Raw genomic sequence first — 18,252 nt, 5'->3', positions numbered from 1 at the left:
AAATCTTTAAATCGATTCTAAAACACACATGGAGGGGAGGGAGTTGCAATCGTCTAGACGGAAGAAAATGAGCCTGTCTGGTCTTCAGTCTGTAACTGAATAAATGTAAGATAAATACATTTAATGTCATACTGCGGATCATTACAGGAAAAGCAAAGCAAAGCATACCTGTGGAGACAAGCAGGTGGCACACCATACACCTGAAAAGTTACCTGTAATTTTTCTATTTGCGAGTCTGCTTGTGTCTCAACTAAAATATTGCACAGTGTGGATTCAAGTAGAGGATGCACACTACACCAGAAAAGCTACATACCATATTTTTTGGACTATACGTGGCTCTGGAGTATAAGTTGCACCAGCCAATAAATGCATAATGAAGAAGAAAAAACACAAGTTGCACCGGACTACAAGTCGCACTTTTTTGGGTAAATTTATTTTATTAAATCAGAGACCAGGAACAGACATTTCATCTTGAAGTTATATCCCGGTTGTCGCTCACTCCAGACTTTCTTTCTGCTGCTCGATTATCATTTTCGGCTGAATATTTCTCTACTTGCAGCTCGTAATCTGCAAAATATAATTTTCTTTTTGGGAGCATTTGTGTTCAGTTTTCTCTTTCTGCAGAAGTATTTCGATCTGTTGATTGCAGTACTTTGCAACTATTTCTGACAATGAACTTTAATCATTTGCTAACTGCATACATGTGTTGGTTTGTGTGTGTGTGTGGTTTTCTGAAACAATTAAAATCAAATATTATACAGATAAATTAGGCTTTGACTTCTTTGGTTGGAAATTTGCAAGGTCAGTCTACAGTTTTGACATCATGAATATTAATTTGCGGAAACGGATAAATTATTTGTTTCTAATTGATATTCAACATTGTTCATGAAAGGTGAAAAGTTAATTAGCTCGTCAATTGTCAGATTATATTTTTATTGGCTATTCAGGTGTTAATGTTACAAACAGAAATAATGTTAAATTTACATGTCAGCATGGCTTAACATAATGGGCAGAGAGTAATGGTGGCCACTGAACATGGGGACAATGGCAACTACCACAGACAGGACAGAGGCTCTTTCTGCAGGAGACATGCGCAGTAGAGTGAAGTGACAGTGATACAGGAGGAACAGGAGCAGCAGATACTGACACACAAGACTACAGCGCCCTCTTGTGGCTTTAGGGTGAAAATTTTAATAATAAGTCGCAGGAAACACCCAAACCATGAAAAAAGTATGACTTATATGGTAAAAATACAGTAGTAAATCTCTAGCCTCTATACTTTTAACAGTTTTTACTTGTGCTTTTTTTTTAGAAATATAGATGCTAATTCTAATAAATGTATTTCTTTTCAGGTTGGAAAAAGTATTTAATTTTTCAAAAGAAGACTTCATGCCAAAGAACTCTCCCCAACCTGGTAAAGAAGTTAAATTAATCCACAATTTCTTAATAATCTTATACTTTTGTGATTATTAAACGGATTTTTCGTCATATATTTCCAGACCCTGTTCATATTTCCGGAGAACAGCGCTTAAAAATGGCCCAGGATCGCGCTCAGGCCAACCAGTCGACGCTAAAGAAGGAGCTTGCCGCTAAAAAGGTCATTTGCAAAGAGGAGCCCATGGACACTACCCCTTACCTCTCAAACGGCTCCATGAACGGAGACTTTGACCACGCCAACGGTAACGGAGCCGGCCCCCTCGACCCCTCCTCCTCGCCCGAGCTGACGGACTTTGTGAAGAAAATATTTAGGAAGTATTTTGTATTGACACTGTGTGAGTTTAAGAGACTTTTGGGGCTTCACGTGGCTTCGATACCGGCCGGGAAGGTGGTGGTGCCGTCCATGTCCGATCATATGCTTCAGAACACGATCCTGCAAAATAACTGCAGACAGATCCACGTGCCTGTGAGTATAATCCACTTACTTATGTACTCAGTCTCTCTAACAGGTTCATTGGATCAAATTAGTAATGCAAAGTGAGTCAAGTCGATGATGCAAAAGCGAAATCAAATGTTCTTCTTTTTGGACCCAAATATAAGGGAGGGTAAAAGGTCTGGTGTCTTTCCTCCGTGAAGTTGGTCCTTCTTCAAACCCAAACTTAAAATCTTTGTCTATCGTTTTTGTGCTTCGTGCTTCGTTTGAGCTGCAAAAAAGTCGTGTTTGTGCCGTTTTAGTTTTTGAGATCTTAATGATTCTTTTATAGGTCAAAGTGGGTTCAGCCAGCCCCCAGGAAGATTCAAAATGCTTTAAAACGGCCCAAGATGGTGTCAGCCGTTTGAGCTGTTTTGTGCTGCAAAAGGTTTCGTTTGTGTGATTATGGTTCTTAAGATATTAGTAGTTTTATTTTCAGCCGATGACGTCATCTAGTACCCTGATTCATCAGCTGGTTTCACTTCGTAGAAACTGTCTGACCTCTCAGCGTTAGGATTCGTTTGCTCGATGGTAGGCGGGTACTTTTTCATTTAACCAATCGTTGCTATTTGGTCTTGATGTATGTAATGCACCGCTAACGGGGCTAACTGGTATATTAAGCTTTTCCCAAATCCCGTAGGAAGAAGGACAATAACGTCTTTCCCCTTGATAAAATTCACCAAACATTCTCTTTATTTCGGCTTTAAATCGTCGATCTCGGGAATCGTTGCCAACACAGAATGTATGTCTCTTCGCTGATTGGCTGTTGCCCGAACTCGCACTTCCGGGGTTCTTGCAAATCATCTAGTGTATTCAGATTCCTGACCTAGTTCGCTGGAGAGAAATGAAATTGAGCGGAGGCACTAGGTGGCGCCAGCCTTTCTAGTCATCCAGCCCATCAAAATGTTAAATATCCTCAAAACAGGCAGAAAATTGTATGAAACGTTTGTATTTTGTTTGTGCTGTTTTGTGCTGTGACAACTTTGACTTGCGAGTATATTTCTAAAATTATTATTTTTTCGGAAATTATATGACGTCATTTCCGCTCAGCCGACGACAGTGACATTAGCAAAACTCCGTGAAACTAGTGAAAATTAACAATCTCAGGCTGTGGAAAAGTCTGTATAACTATATAAGATATGAATTAAACAAGTTACTGAAGACTGATACAGACTTTGCAAAACCAGTGAAAATAAACAATCTCAGGCTGTGGCAGAGTTTGCGCCGGTCAGTTTAGCGGAAATGACGCAATACAATTTCCACAAAAATAATAATTAATAATTTTAGAAATATTGTCGCAGAAATGAAATGAAATACAAGCGTTTTGTATAAATTTCTTGCTGTTTTTGAGGTTATGTAACAATTTGAGGGCCTGGGTGATGTCATTGGCCAAAAATAAAACAGTATCTTAATAACTATCATAGCACAAACCAAACTTTTTGCAGTTGACACCATTTTGGATTGTTTCAGAGCATTTTTATTCTTCCTGGGGACTGGTTGACCCCAGTTGAACCTATAAAAGAATCGTTTATATCTCAAACTAAAGCAGCACAAACAAAACTTTGTGCTTCGTTGGCTGTTTTGTGCTGCAAAAATGGACAGTTTTGTGCAGGGTTGTGTTTGATGGGGAGTCAACTTGACGCAGGTTGGTTTCTTTCAGTCTTTCAGGCAGGGCATCTGTGTTCCTCTCTTCTCCTTCACTCCTTATCGCTCTGTGCATAATAGGGCTACTTTTTAAGAACCAAATGCATTTCAGCAACAATATTTCTTTTGTTAAACCACCGCTTGTGCGCTGAAACATTGTTCAGCTCGATATTGTAACAGCTGATTTATAACATAATTTTCAGCAATTGAAAAAAGGTACAACTCCATCTAAAAAACAAACACTTTCTCTTTTCATACCCTCTCGTCTGGATTCTCCCTCTTTCTCTCTGTACAATGAGTTTCTGTGTCTCTTCTTTGTCGTATCAGTTTCCTTTTCGGATTAACGGTTTTTAACGGTCGATTCCCTCAGACCTGAGGCGTGTGGACACTGGGGCATTTTAAACCTGCTCTCCAGTTCCCCTCTGGATCAGAGTAACTCAATCTACTGTTTAAGGCTTTTTACTCTGTGCATCGGACTGAAAACAACAACAAAAGAACAAAAGAATAGGAAATATATGGAAACATGGATTATATTTCATTAGAATACTGAATATATCGTCTATAATAAAAAAAAAAAAACATAGATAAATAAAAATAACAATCTGCTGTGAAGATGTTCAAATAATGATGCAAAAATGAACCTCAACCAAGACAACCGAAAATTATGCTGTTTACATTAGGGATTCCTTTTTGCTTAGAAATTCACCATTGAAATTCCAGACATTTTTTGAAAATATGATCCTCTTCACAGGAAACAAAGAAGTGTCGTTTTACACTTTAGAGAATGGGCAAATGGTTAAATTACGACATTCAGACTCTTAAGCCGGGTTTAAGAGTCCTGTCAGTGGAAACAAGGAGAGATGTGAGTTTATTTACAGTGGCAATGCACAGATATTAATACAGTAAAAATACAGTAACTGATATTGTGTATGCTAAAAAAAAAATTATTTAAGTCACACGGAGAAGAAAAAAACATAAGTTGTACTTCTGGGGAGAAATTTATTTTTTTATGAAATAAGAGACCAGGAACAGTCATTTCATCTTGAGAGTCAAGTTCTAGTAAAAACAATAGAACAGAGAACAACAGACTGTTAACGTCACATATGAACAGTTCTTCAGATAAACATAAACTATAACATAAACAACAGAACAGAACAAGTTTTAACAAACTCTCCATCTCACTCCAAATCACTAAATCCATTCAATTCTTCATCCTCGGTGTCACTTCTGAGCAACTCCACGACCTCCGGAGGTAAACAGAGCGCCGCTTCCTCTTCTGTGTCGCTGTCGTCAGATTCAGCATCAGTTCCAGTTAGAATTATTCCGGCCTTTCTGAATCCCGACAGGATGGTTTCGGTGTCACTGAAGTCCAGTCCAGGAAAAGTTGCATGGTGCATCCTCCTGGTTTCTCGCTCACTCCAAACTTTCTTTCTGCTGCTCGATTACTGTTTTCGGCTGAATATTTCACTACTTGCAGTTTGTAACCTGCAAAATATGATTTTGTTTTGGGGACATTTGTGTTCAGTCTTCTAAGTCGTTTTTATAAGTTTGTTTAAATGTTAAATTTTCAGTGGTGCAGAAGTAATGACATGATACATGATACAGACAGGACAGAAGCTCTTTCTGCAGGAGACATGTGCAGTAGAGTCAAGTGACAGTGGTACAGGAGGAACAGGAGCAGCAGATACTCACACACAAGACTAGAACCTCTCGACGCTTCACTTTGAACATTTTGAGTCACACTATAAGTCGCAGAACCACTCAAACCATGAAAAAAGTGCAGAAGCGCAGTTTACAGTAAATGTCCAGTAAATGTCTTCTGGAAAAACAAATCCTTAAGATGTTGATGAATTTTACACCCCAACTTTTTTTGTTTTAATGACACACCATGTTTGACGTGCTGCCGACGTACTGCATCTCCTATAACAACAAAGAGACAAATTCATCGACATGAATCTGCTGGTTTGAAGCATCTTAAAACATGTTAATATCACTTGCAAAAACACATTCATACTCTTAGTAGGGCTGGGCCGTATCATATTGTTTATTACAGGTCATTTGCATCGGGAGTGATGAAATCTGATGCAACTGCGCTCGATCTGCAGCTCATTTTCCTCTTAATGTTCAGGGCAGTGGGACAGAATTTCTATAATGATATTTGTATAATATTTACTAAATGGACTTATCGTTCAATACGTGAGAGATGGAACTATAATTTTTGGCTGTCAGTATTTAATCGTGGGTAGGGCTGCGTATCAGTAAGAAGTTGCCGATACGATACATACCTCAATACAGTGCACTTTGGATTCGATACGCTCAATACGATAAGGCTAAATCATGTGTCCTTGTGCAAAGTTCACATGAAACACACACATTTTATTCATCAAAACAGTGAAAATGTCAAATGTGTCACATAATCGAGTTTTCTTTCACTACAATAAGCAACAAAACTGTAGCACTGTAACAAATAAATGAGTACTGTATTTTCCGGGCTATTAGACGCGCTCTTTAAGCCTCTAACCCCATCAAATAACGGCCGCGCGCCCCATAATCCAGAGCGCCCTATACACGCATCCACTCGGGTGTCCCAGCACGACTTCAGTAAACTACAAACACCAGCAGCGCACGCAAACACACACGGAGCAGACAGCGACCGCACAGCGAAAAACACCCACAGACACACTCATCACTCCACGCCGACGAGGAACGGAACGGAGGAACGAACCGAAAAAGCGAGTGCAATGTGCCACTTCTAGACACGACTGAACAACTGAGTCACTGCGAACACGCCGACAATCCGTTGGTCCCAGACAGCACCTCCCTACACGCCACAACTGAACAAAGCCCAGAGTCACCGTGAACGAACAAACAAACAAAACCACTCACCCATCACACTGTTGTGTTTCCTTTAAAGTCCAGTACGGTTTATTTGTGAAAAAAGTTTGAAAATAGACCATTTAATGACAGTGCGTCTTATAATCCAGAGCGCCTAATAGCCCGTAAAATAAGTAAAATATACCAAAAAATACTCTTGGCGATATATCGATACAGCAATCCATGAAATCAATACAGTATCATCACAGTGAACGATACGATATATCAATATTTTGATATTTTTGCACACCCCTAATCAAATTTTTGGTTATTTTTCTGTAATACGATGAGATTTGAGCTGAAGAAGCCTGAATTATGAACTTGTGTGACTCATTATAGAAACAAACCAACTACTTAAGTGTTGCATTCTGTTTTGTGTTTATTGCAGCTCATGTTTTGGAACAGCATTGTACGTTTAGAATCATTTTTTGGAGATTATTCTACATTATGGTTTGGTTTCAGTATTATCGTTGATCATCTATCTTACCTTCGTAGTTATCGTGACAGGCCTAATCTCCCACTTGAATTCAGACCAAATCCAGAGTTCAAACGCTGTTGTTTTTTTTTTTTTTTTAGGTGCTGAAAACACTAAAAACACAGTGACAGAGAAAATACATGAGGAGGGGATGCAGATATTATTAACTGCAACTTAAAAGCATAAAGGCATCAATTATAACATTATCGCAAATCTTCTATTTCGTATCTTGATGTCAATTTTAGACCATTTGACCCTTCCCCGGTTGTTTGCTTGGACTTTTGCGAAATGTGTTGATCTGTAGCAACGACCAGTCATCTTATTTTGTAAACAAGGTGAAAGGTTAAGTCTCTTCCTGCTTTAGTCGCTCAGATCTGTTGCTTCGTTCAGCCTTGGACCTCTCCCCCCGCGTCTGTGATTTTAGAGGATTTCAGCCGCACAGGGGGCATCTGGACGGACGCCATCTTTGTTACACAATTCCTGATTAGCCTCGAAGCTGATCTCATTAGCCGTCAGCAAACGCTTAATCCGCTGCTGCAGTCTGTGCCGCACGGAGTCAGGGCTCAGATCGAATCACTCACTCCTCTGTCTCAGCTTTTATGACAGAACTGAAGGCACTAAGTCAAAGGTGCACTGTGTAACTTTTCGATCGCCTGCTTGTTTCTACGGAAATGTCGTTGCTTTGCTTGGAATGTTCCACAGTGTGACATTAAAGAGAATCCGTGTATCATTAGTTCATTCATTTTTCAATATAAAACCAAAAATAAGAAAACGAAAAAACAACAGTTTTCTTCGTTATTTGTCTCCAAAACCAAAATGAAAAAACGGATAATGATTTGTTTTTTCAGTTTTCGATTTTGTGTTTAAATGAAGAATGGAAAAAACGGATAACGGCCATTTCCCGTTTATGTGACTTCCGTGACTGTGATGTCAAACTTCTGCACCGCGTACGGACTGAACCAGGACTGATCCAGGTCCGAGACCAGACCGGGATCAGAGCGGAACTGAGACCGAGACCAGTGGTCCGAGCGGTTCCGTGTCATCGTCTCCACACTGGTTCTGTGTGGGGAAAGTGAGAATGCGCTGTGGACTACAGGTCCGGACGGGCTGCTCCGGTCGTCCGCGCTCAAGAACCGCGGCTGGTTCCAAGGTGGTGCAAAGCATCAAACTGACGCTTTCACACCAACGAAAACGAACCGAACTAAGAGCTTTTGGTTCAAATGGACCAGGTCCGGGACCAGACTGGGACCAGAGCGGGCCTGAGACAGAGACAAGACCAAGACCAGATCGGAGGCTCGGACCCCGCGGAGGCTCAGAGTCAAAGCTTGGAGTCCGCCCCAGTCCCGCTCTGGTCCTGGTCTGGTCCTGCTCTAGTCCCGGTCTGGTCTCAGACCTGGATCAGTCCTAGTTTAGTCCATACCCGGTGCAAAAGTTCGGCATCGCAGTCACGGAAGTCACGTAAACGGGAAACGGCCGTTATCAGTTTTTTCCATTCTTCATTTAAACACAAAATCGAAAACTGAAAAAACGAATCGTTATCTGTTTTTTCATTTTGGTTTTGGAGACAAATAATGAAGAAAACTGTTGTTTTTTCGTTTTCTTATTTTTGGTTTTATATTGAAAAACGAATGAACGAATGATACACGGATTAAAGAGCTCTACCTTATATTTATTCAATTACAAGTGGGTTAATAGCTCAAAAAAACTTTAAAAACAGGTAATCTGACTGTGAGCGGTGTCGCCTCTCCACAGATCTGGCCTGTAACTTAGCCTGTTTTGGTCTCCATTAGGGGTGTGCAAAAATATCCATATATCGTATCATTTAATGTGATGATACAGTATCGATATCAGGGACAACTGTATCGATATATATCAAAAAGAGTATTTTTTGGTATATTTTACTAAATTATTTTGTTACAGCTACAGTTTTGTTGCTTGTTCAAAGGAAGGAAACTCTTTTATGCGACACATTTGACATTTTCACTGTTTTGAGGATTAAAATGTTTGTGTTTCATATTAACTTTGCACAAGAAGTGGTTTAACAAAGACTTTTAGTATCACAGCCACGATTTAGCCTTTAATTTTTTATTGAACTATATTGAGTCAATTTGAAATATATCGTATTGAATTGAAACAGCACTGTATCGAGGTATGTATCGTATCGTGGCCTTTGTATCGAGGTATGTATCGTATCGTGGCCTTTGTATCGAGGTATGTATCGTATCGTGGCCTTTGTATCGAGGTATGTATCGTATCGTGGCCTTTGTATCGAGGTATGTATCGTATCGTGGCCTTTGTATCGAGGTATGTATCGTATCGTGGCCTTTGTATCGAGGTATGTATCGTATCGTGGCCTTTGTATCGAGGTATGTATCGTATCGTGGCCTTTGTATCGAGGTATGAATCGTATCGTGGCCTGTGTATCGAGGTATGTATCGTATCGTGGCCTGTGTATCGACATATGTATCATATCGGCAAATTCTTAAGGATACCCAGCCCTAGTCTCCGTGAAGATAAAGGTTTAATGCCATTCCAGACAAAGCAGTAGCATCTTCATGGAGAAAAGCATTTTACAGACCCTCCACCAGAAAAGTTACACAATGCATCTTTTAAAGTAGACATTTTAACTAGGGATGGGCATGATTAATCGATAATTGATCATTAAGAACTTCATCGATTACGTTAATTTTAATCGACAAACCGAATGTAGGTTGCTGTGCGTAGCGTCACCAAACAGGGTCTGTACATGTGTGTCTCTGCATCAGAAGGAGCGAGACACAAACAGTCGGTCAGTCAGTCTGCAGCGTACCGAAGCACAAATGCGTATTTAACGATGATTTGTACAAGAAATTCCACACTTTCTGTTGCGTTCGGGACAAGTGAGAGTCGCGCAATGTCGATGACGAGTCCCCACCTCCCTCCCCCCGTACGGTGTCCTGGTTTTGACAAACGCAAATATGGTCACACTAACCTGTATTCCACTGAGTCATGTCTTTTAATCCAACAGAAGTTGAACCGCATCAGCGACACAAGAGCTGTAGTTTTATCTTCGCTTAGTTTATGCAAATTAGCGATGCGGTTTTAAGTTTCGTTTCTGTGAGAGTTGCGCAAAACTGAATTAAACAGTCGTTACGGTTTATATGTCGTAAAGTTGAATTTATTTATGCAGATTAGTAGTGCAGATAGTAATAATAATGATGATTTAATATAAAAACGTTAATGATTAATCGATAATCCATCGTTAATTCTTCCGAGGATCGATTAAGAAAATTTCATCGAATGCCCATCCCTAATTTTAACTTATTTCACTTCCACCATGGAGACTTTGACTACTTTTTTAAGAACCAATAGATAACAATAAGTTCAGTGTAACTTGTATAAGACAAAAATATTAATCGGTCCATAGTTTAAAAGAAAAACTGAATATAAAAAAACATACAAAGCATCAGTAAAGTTCATTAAAAAGTGGAGTTTCATTGCCCAGTGCTTTTTTCAGAGCAGAGATGTAACGACATGAGCTCATTTGGTCAAGGAGTGGTCACAGTAATTATTTTTTATTCAGGTTTAAACACCTAAACCCACAGATGCAGCCCAAATTAGTTAATCTGGGCAGTGCTTGGAGAAATAAAGAGCAAAAAAATACTAGGGCCAGTAATGAATTCTATTAAAAAGGAATGTTGGCGTTCAGGGATCCTTCTGAATTGGCGCAAATGAGTTAAAATAGTACTTTTATTTTGGAAAATTCAGCGATTGTGATTTAAAAATAAAAACAATCTGATGTGAAACAGACCTAAGATAAAGAAGGGTTGGAACTTGGATAATTTAAGTTATGGAGGCTCAGTCAAACTTGCGTCAAATGCAATATTTTGAGTCTTGTATCTTTGGTCCTTCTGTCCGTTTTTAAGTTTCAATATTCGGCCCTGGGTGAAAATAGTTTCGACTCCCCTGATGTACACTGTTAAAGTTGCATTGCGTAACTTTTCTGGTGACATTAAACCTTTCTATCTTCATGGAAACCGAGCCAGACCAAGTTACACGTCCGATCTGTGGAGAATTCCTGTTTTTCTAGATATTTTTGAGCTATAAAACCACCTGTAATTGAATAAATGTAAGGTAGAGCTGTTTAATGTCACACTGTGGAACATTCTAGACCAGGGGTGTCAAACTCATTTTGGTCCGGGGGCCGTATCCAACCTACTTTGATCCCCAAGGGGCCGGATCAGAAAACTCATGACATATAAACCCCCAAAATAACAATAAGTTCAAATATTTGTGCAGAGAAACACAAATCTATTACAGAAATCTTTTTTAAATTGATGAACTCTTTCTTTTACAAAATATTATAATATTATGAACAATCTGAAACTTTAAGAAAAATGTAATTTCAACACAATGTTTTAACATTAAATTGTATGTAAATAGGAATAAGTCAATTTTTGGGGGGAAAATCCTACACTCGGCTCCACTTTTCTCATGTTGGACATTTTTCTGATGAGGGTGTCACGGTCAACAGTCAAAACGATCGTCCTTTAAGAGCGTTTGGAAAGAGACAAGTCTTCATTTGTGCTGCTCTGGTGGGAGGGGCCACGTACAGAGACGCTGGAGACGCTGCTGTGATAAACACCGCAGAAAATACAATATTTTAAAAGAAAATATAATTAAAATATTTTAGTAGAAAATCAGCAGAGGGCCACATTAAAGGTCTTGGAGGGCCGGATCCGGCCCCCGGGCCTTATGTTTGACACCTGTGTTCTAGACAGAGCAACGACATCTCCAATCAAAAAGTTACGTAGTGCACCTTTTTAAGTAGCAAAAAGTTGATCCGGTCTCAATAAATCTTTGTGAGACCACTTCAGAACAATTAAAGTGTCCAATTTAATGTGAAATCTAACCAGAAAATTTAAAAAATGTCTGACGTTTACTGCATATTTAGTGTTGTTCTTGTATCTTCTCTAGTTTCCTGCTCAGACCACACTCGCGCCCGACGAACAGAAGGTCTTTTGTTTGTGGGATTCAGGAGAGGACTCGGACAAGGTAACCCACGTTTACATCACTTTTTGACTTTATTTTACATTCGTGTTATTCGTCTCTAAACATCGTCTCTCGTCTTGTATCTTTCGTCCGCAGCTTCGTCGCGTCTTGTTCGAGCTCTTTTCTAAAAACTACAGAATCAAAAGGACCATGTTACAGGCCAAACTGAGTCAGGAGATCGGAGAAGTCTCGAAAACAGACATAGACCGAATGCTCAAGGTAAAGAACCACCGAGAGTCTGACTGTGTTGATTTGAATGAACAAAAGGGCAGTAGCCGTGTTTAGTTATTTGTTTATTATTTGGTTAACAAGTTTCGGACTTTGATTCAACGAGTTTTTGTGGGTTTTTTTGGTTTAAATACATTTTCTGCTTTGGTTTAGACTTTGTAGAACAATTTTAAATGTCCTTTATTATTCATTACGGTTATTTTTAATACTTTGGACACTCTTTTACTTCATGTTTTGATAATGTAAAGTAATTCAGCAAATTAAAAGAGCTGCACCCAATTTTTTTTCAGTATTTGTTTTCCCCAGTGCTGATAAATCCGTGTATCATTCGTTTATTCGTTTTTCAATATAAAACCAAAAATAGGGAAATGACAAAAACAACTATTTTCTTATATTATTTGTCTCCAAAACCAAAATGAAAAAACAGATAATTAGTTTTTTTGTTTTTTGATTTTGTGTTTAAATGAATGGAAAAACCGGATAACGGCCGTTTCCCATTTACGTGACTTAAACTGTGAAGTTGGACTTTTGAGCCGTATACGACTGAATCAGGACAGAATCAGGATTAAACCATTTTCAGTCCTGGTCTGGTCCCAGTCTCGGTCCCGGTCTCAGTCCTGGTCTCAGTCCTGCTCTGGTCCCGGTCTCAGTCCCGGTCTCAGTCCCGGTCTCAGTCCCGGTCTCAGTCCTGCTCTGGTCTCTGCCTCAGTCCTGGTCTCAGTCCTGCTCTGGTCTCTGCCTCAGTCCTGGTCTCAGTCCTGCTCTGGTCTCTGCCTCAGTCCTGGTCTAAGGTCCCAGTCTTGGTCTAAGTCTTGGTCTAAGTCTTGGTCTAAGTCTTGGTCTTGGTCTAGGTCTTGGTCTTGGTCTCGGTCCTGGTCTCGGTCCTGGTCTCGGTGCTGGTCTCGGTGCTGGTCTCGGTGCTGGTCTCGGTGCTGGTCTCGGTGCTGGTCTCGGTGCTGGTCCCGGTCTCAGTCCTGCTCTGGTCTCTGCCTCAGTCCTGGTCTGGTCCCAGTCTAAGTCTTGGTCTCAGTCCCAATCCTGTTCCCGGTCCTAATCCTGGTCCTAATCCTGGTCTAATCCTGGTCCTAATCCTGGTCTAATCCTGGTCTAAATCCTGGTCTAAATCTTGGTCTAAATCTTGGTCTAAATCCTTGGTCTAAGTCTTGGTCTAAGTCTTGGTCTAAGTCTTGGTCTAAGTCTTGGTCTAAGTCTTGGTCTAAGTCTTGGTCTAAGTCTTGGTCTAAGTCTTGGTTCAGTTCATATGCGGTGCAAAAGTCCATCATCGCAGTTAAAGTCACGGAAACGGGAAGTTAACAGTTTTTTCCATTATTCATTTACACACAAAATCGAAAAGAAAAAAAAATCATTTTGGTTTTGGAGACAAATAATGAAAAAATTTTTTGTTTTTTTTTTCTTATTTTTGGTTTTATTTTGAAAAACAAATGAACGAATGATACAGAGATTCACCGTTTCATCAGTTTCATCAGTTTTCTTTTGTCACTCGTCTTCGATCTTTTGTTTAGTACATTTTGATGTTTTAACTCCGTGTTGTGTTGTGTTTTGTTGTTTCAGGAGTGCTGCATCAGCGCTTCAGGGCAGTGGTACCTCAGAGGGACCTGCCCATCGTGACACCGAGCCCCCCTCCGGACCACCCTCCCACCCGCAAACCCACATCATCAAACGCACCTCTGAACTGTCCAATCAGAGAGCAGCACGGAGGCCAGACAGCCAATCATGACGCTGCTCCGACCGGGCTCACAAAACGCCCGCGCTGGACGAGGAGTTTCTGTCATTTCAGCTTTCAGGCATTTTGAAATTAAGTGTACGGCAGTGACAGAAGATCAAGACACATGAAGAACTGGAGACAAAATCAGGAGAAAAAACGGTTTACGATTTAAAGTTTCAAAATTCTACTTTTTCATGAAGACAATCTTGACAAACAATAACATCACACGGACTTTAAACTTTAAACTAACTCTCATCTCTCACAACTGAATATAAAAGTGGTTTATTTTCAATCCGTGTTTCATTCGTTCATTTGTTTTTCAATCTAAAACCAAAAATAAGAAACGAAAAAACAACAGTTTTCTTTATTATTTGTCTCCAAAACCAGAATGAAAAACAGATATTTATTTGTTTTTTTCAGTTTTTGATTTTGTGTTTAAATGAAGAATGAAAAAAACGGATAATGGACGTTTCCCGTTTACGTGACTTAAACTGTGACGCCGGACTGAACCAGGACTGAACCAGGACTGAACCAGGACTGAACCAGGACTGAACCAGGACTGAACTGTTTTCAGTCCCGGTCACAATCACGGTCTCAGTCCCGGCCTCAGTCCTGGTCCTGTTCCAGGTCTCAGTTCTGGTCCCGGCCTCGGTCCCGGTCTCAGTTGTGGTCCGGTCTCAGTCCCGGTCTGGTCTCAGTCCCAGTCTCAATCACGGTCTGGTCCCGGCCTCAGTCCCGGTCCTGTTCTGGTCTCAGTTCTGGTCTCGCTCCCGGTCACAGTCTTGGTATGAATTTAAACACAAAATGTAAACTGAAAAAACAAATCATTATCTGTTTTTTCATTTTGGTTTTGGAGACAAATAATGAAAAAATATATATATATATATATATATATATAATTTTTTTTTTTTTCAGTTTTTTTTTTTTTTTTTTTGGTTTTATTTTGAAGAATGAACAAACAAATAATTCACAGATTATTTTCCATATATTTTTAAGTCTTCCCGTTACAAAAATGATATTTATTTAATCTAATTTAGCGAAAAAAATAAGTTTAGGTTTAATTAACTTAAAAAATGGCAAAATTCATGCTTTTTTGAGCGGCATTTAAGACACAAAGCGCTTATTAAAAACTAAGCAAATTGTAGTTTTTTGTGGGGATTCTTAACGCTGCTATCTTGTTTTAAAAGTTTTGAACTGTAAGACCAAAATGTTACAAGATTTGAAAAAATAACGGCGAATGTTTGGTTTATTTAGGATCAGTCTTTGCTTCCCGAGAGTGAATTTTCCAAGATTGTGAAAAACGTACTCAGATTTGGATAGAAAGTTTTGGTATTATGCTGACGTATTTTGCTGCTAACTCGAGTCGATATTAAAAGTGCCTCTGCCTCAAATGGGGACATGTAAAAGAAAAAAAAACAAAACTCAATGATGCATAAGTTCTGAATTCTAAAACTAGCTGTGAGAAATTTCATGACAATTTTTCATTTCTGTACAATATCAATAAAATAAGTTGACACATTTCTCCATTGGTCCATTGGTGATTCCTTTAAAAACTGATTTAAAATGCAGGTTTTTAGAAAAATTTGACCCTATAAAATGAAAATATTTGTTGCCACCATAAAAAAAAAATGCTTAATTTATCTTCACTAGTGTTTACATTTATATTTAAGGGCCCATATTAAACTATTTTCTGGTCTATGTTTTAATGTTTCCTCATCACAAACAGACCTGGACTTGTGTTTTGTTTCATTCACACATGTTTTAACACACAAACCTGCTTCTCCCAAACTGAAAACACACTGTTCCACCTTGTGATGTCACGTGGTAATACAGGATTTGTCACTCCACTGTGTTTTTAAACTCCATACACCTTCACTTGAATCATTTAACGTTTCTGCTGAACTAATTCTAATAGTTACATGTGAAAATGAGGCAGGATTACGCAAACGTGTGTGAAAGAAATACAAAAAACACAACTCCAGGTCTGTTTTTGATGAGAAAATAACATTTTAACATGGACTAAAGTTCACAGGAGTCAATTTTGTGTAGGACCTTTAATGTTTCACAGAAAGGGTTTAAACTCATTTGTGGAAAAGTGGCCCCGCTCACAATAACATGTTTTCTTCAAGCTAGTTTTGAGCAATAAAAACAAGTGTAATTGGGGGGGAGGGGAATGATAAATAATTGGTTTAATGACATCCATTTTCTTAAGCTTTATCTGGGACCAGGTCGGAGGTGCAGCAGTCTAAGCAGGGACTTCTAGACTTCCCTCTCCACAAACACTTCCTCCAGGTCTTCCGGCTGGCATTCCCCGGCCAACCCAGAGACATAGCAGCCAGGCTGGTGCCACCTAGTGCCTCCACTCAGTTTCATTTCTCTCCGGTGACTAGGTCAGGAATCAGAATACACACTAGACCAGGGGTGTCAAACTCATTTTGGTCCGGGGGCCGTATCCAGCCTACTTTGATCCCAAAGGGGCCGGATCAGAAAACTCATGTCATATAAACCCCAAAAATAACAATAAGTTCAAATATTTGTGCAGAGAAACACAAATCTATTACAGAAATCAGTTTTAATTGATGAACTCTTTCTTTTACAAAATATTATAATATTATGAACAACCTGAAACTTTAAGAAAAATGTAATTTCAACATAGTGTTTTAACATTAAATTGTATGTAAATAGGAATAAGTCAATTTTTTGGGGGGAAAATCCTGCACTCGGCTCCACTTTTCTCATTTTTGACATTTTGTTGATGAGGGTGTCACGGTCAACAGTCAAAACGATCGTCCTTTAAGAGCGTTTGGAAAGAGACAAGTCTTCATTTGTGCTGCTCTGGTGGGAGGGGCCACGTACAGAGACACTGGAGACGCTGCTGTGATAAACACCACAGAAAATACAATATTTTAAAAGAAAATATAATTAAAATATTTTAGTAGAAAATCAGCCGAGGGCCACATTAAAGGTCTTGGAGGGCCGGATCCAGCCCCCGGGCCTTATGTTTGACACCTGTGCACTAGACAGTTCGCAAAACCCCTGAAGTGCGAGTTCAGGCACCAGCCAATTAGCAAAGAGCCATGTATTCTGTATTGTCAACAATTCCCGAGATTGAGGATTTAAAGCTGGAACAAAGAGAATGTTCATCAAGGGGAAAGACGTTATTTTCCTTCTTCCTACAGGATTTGGGAAAAGCTTAATAAACCAGTTAGCCCCATTAGCAGCGCATTACATACATCATGACCAAATAGCAGCAAATGATAAAAAGTATCTGCCTACCGTCAAGCGAACGAAATCCAAAGGCTGCGGGGGGTGAAACCGACTGATGAATCAGGCTAGAGACACAGTCCCTCCAACGTGTCCTGGGTCTTTCCTGGGGGTCTCCTCTCCAGGTCGGCGCTCAGGAGGCATCCGGAACAGATCCCCAAGCCTCAGCTGCTCCTCTTGACGTGGAGGAGCAGCGACTCTACTCCGAGCTCCTCTCGTGTGACTGAGCTCCTCACCCTGTCTCTAAGGCAGCGCCCAGACACCCTGCAGAGGAAACTCATTTCGAGCGCTTGTATCCGCGATCTCGTCCTTTCGGTCACTACTCAGAGCTCATGACCATCGGCGAGGGGAGGAACGAAGACTGACTGTAAATCGAGAGCTTCGCCTTTTGACTCAGCTCCTTCACCACAACGGTCCGATAGGCGAGTTTCATTGTTGACAAAAGCGCGCGTTGCATGCTGGGAATTATTTTGGTCGGCGGCAAGAAACACTAATTCAACATGACGGACGGAGCGAGAAAGCACGTAAAGGGTATTGATCCCAGTTATTTATCCAGTCTAACGGCAGAGGACCGAAGACCATTTGACCAGAAATTGGTCATAAGCATCGACTGAGCCAAATCACCCTTTTCAACCCCGACAAAAGGTGGACGACACCAAATTTCTGGTCTGAATCGCCAAATACCTGGACAAATACTCACTTCTTTGATATCCACAATGACTTGGTGGAAACTCCTGGGCCATTCACAGCAGAAAAGATGAAAACCTCCAAGAGTCTCGATGTGTTGTTGAACTTGTTGGAGTCCACGGTTTGTTAGGATCTTCTACGTTTGCTCTGCGAATGTTTGAAAGTCGTTTAATTCACCGTTAGCGGTTCTTTTCACTCAGAATACGAAAAAGACATTTTCCTTCTTCCGTGCTTCTATTTGTGCATCCTGATAATGCAGCAGGAATTTACCATTATCGGGGATAAATACGCGAGGTTACGCACTGTGTTTGACCGCTACAGTGTTTCTTGCCTCCGACCAAATATTTCCCAGCATGCAACGCGGGCTTTTAATAACAATGACGTCAGCTGAAACTCGCCGATACAGTGACCGCA

General features: G+C 40.1%; 1 protein-coding gene across 1 annotated transcript in view; it reads left to right on the top strand.

The window, feature by feature from the left end:
• The window catches only part of polr3e (polymerase (RNA) III (DNA directed) polypeptide E), a 31,062-nt gene extending 16,315 nt beyond the window's left edge, over positions 1-14,747 (top strand). The window contains exons 17-21 of the mRNA XM_020928165.2: positions 1,353-1,414; positions 1,500-1,903; positions 11,859-11,936; positions 12,030-12,152; positions 13,734-14,747. Coding sequence (XP_020783824.2) covers positions 1,353-1,414; positions 1,500-1,903; positions 11,859-11,936; positions 12,030-12,152; positions 13,734-13,790 — 724 coding nt within the window. The 3' untranslated portion in view covers positions 13,791-14,747. The remainder of the gene's footprint in view (positions 1-1,352; positions 1,415-1,499; positions 1,904-11,858; positions 11,937-12,029; positions 12,153-13,733) is intronic.
• The last annotated feature ends 3,505 nt before the right edge of the window (positions 14,748-18,252 follow it).

This window comes from Boleophthalmus pectinirostris, unplaced genomic scaffold (assembly GCF_026225935.1).
Source record: "Boleophthalmus pectinirostris isolate CB_2022bp ecotype Guang Dong unplaced genomic scaffold, ASM2622593v1 HiC_scaffold_14, whole genome shotgun sequence".
Lineage (NCBI taxonomy): Eukaryota > Metazoa > Chordata > Actinopteri > Gobiiformes > Gobiidae > Boleophthalmus > Boleophthalmus pectinirostris.
Note: the sequence above shows the minus strand (reverse complement) of the source record. Positions and strands in the feature narration are given on the sequence as shown.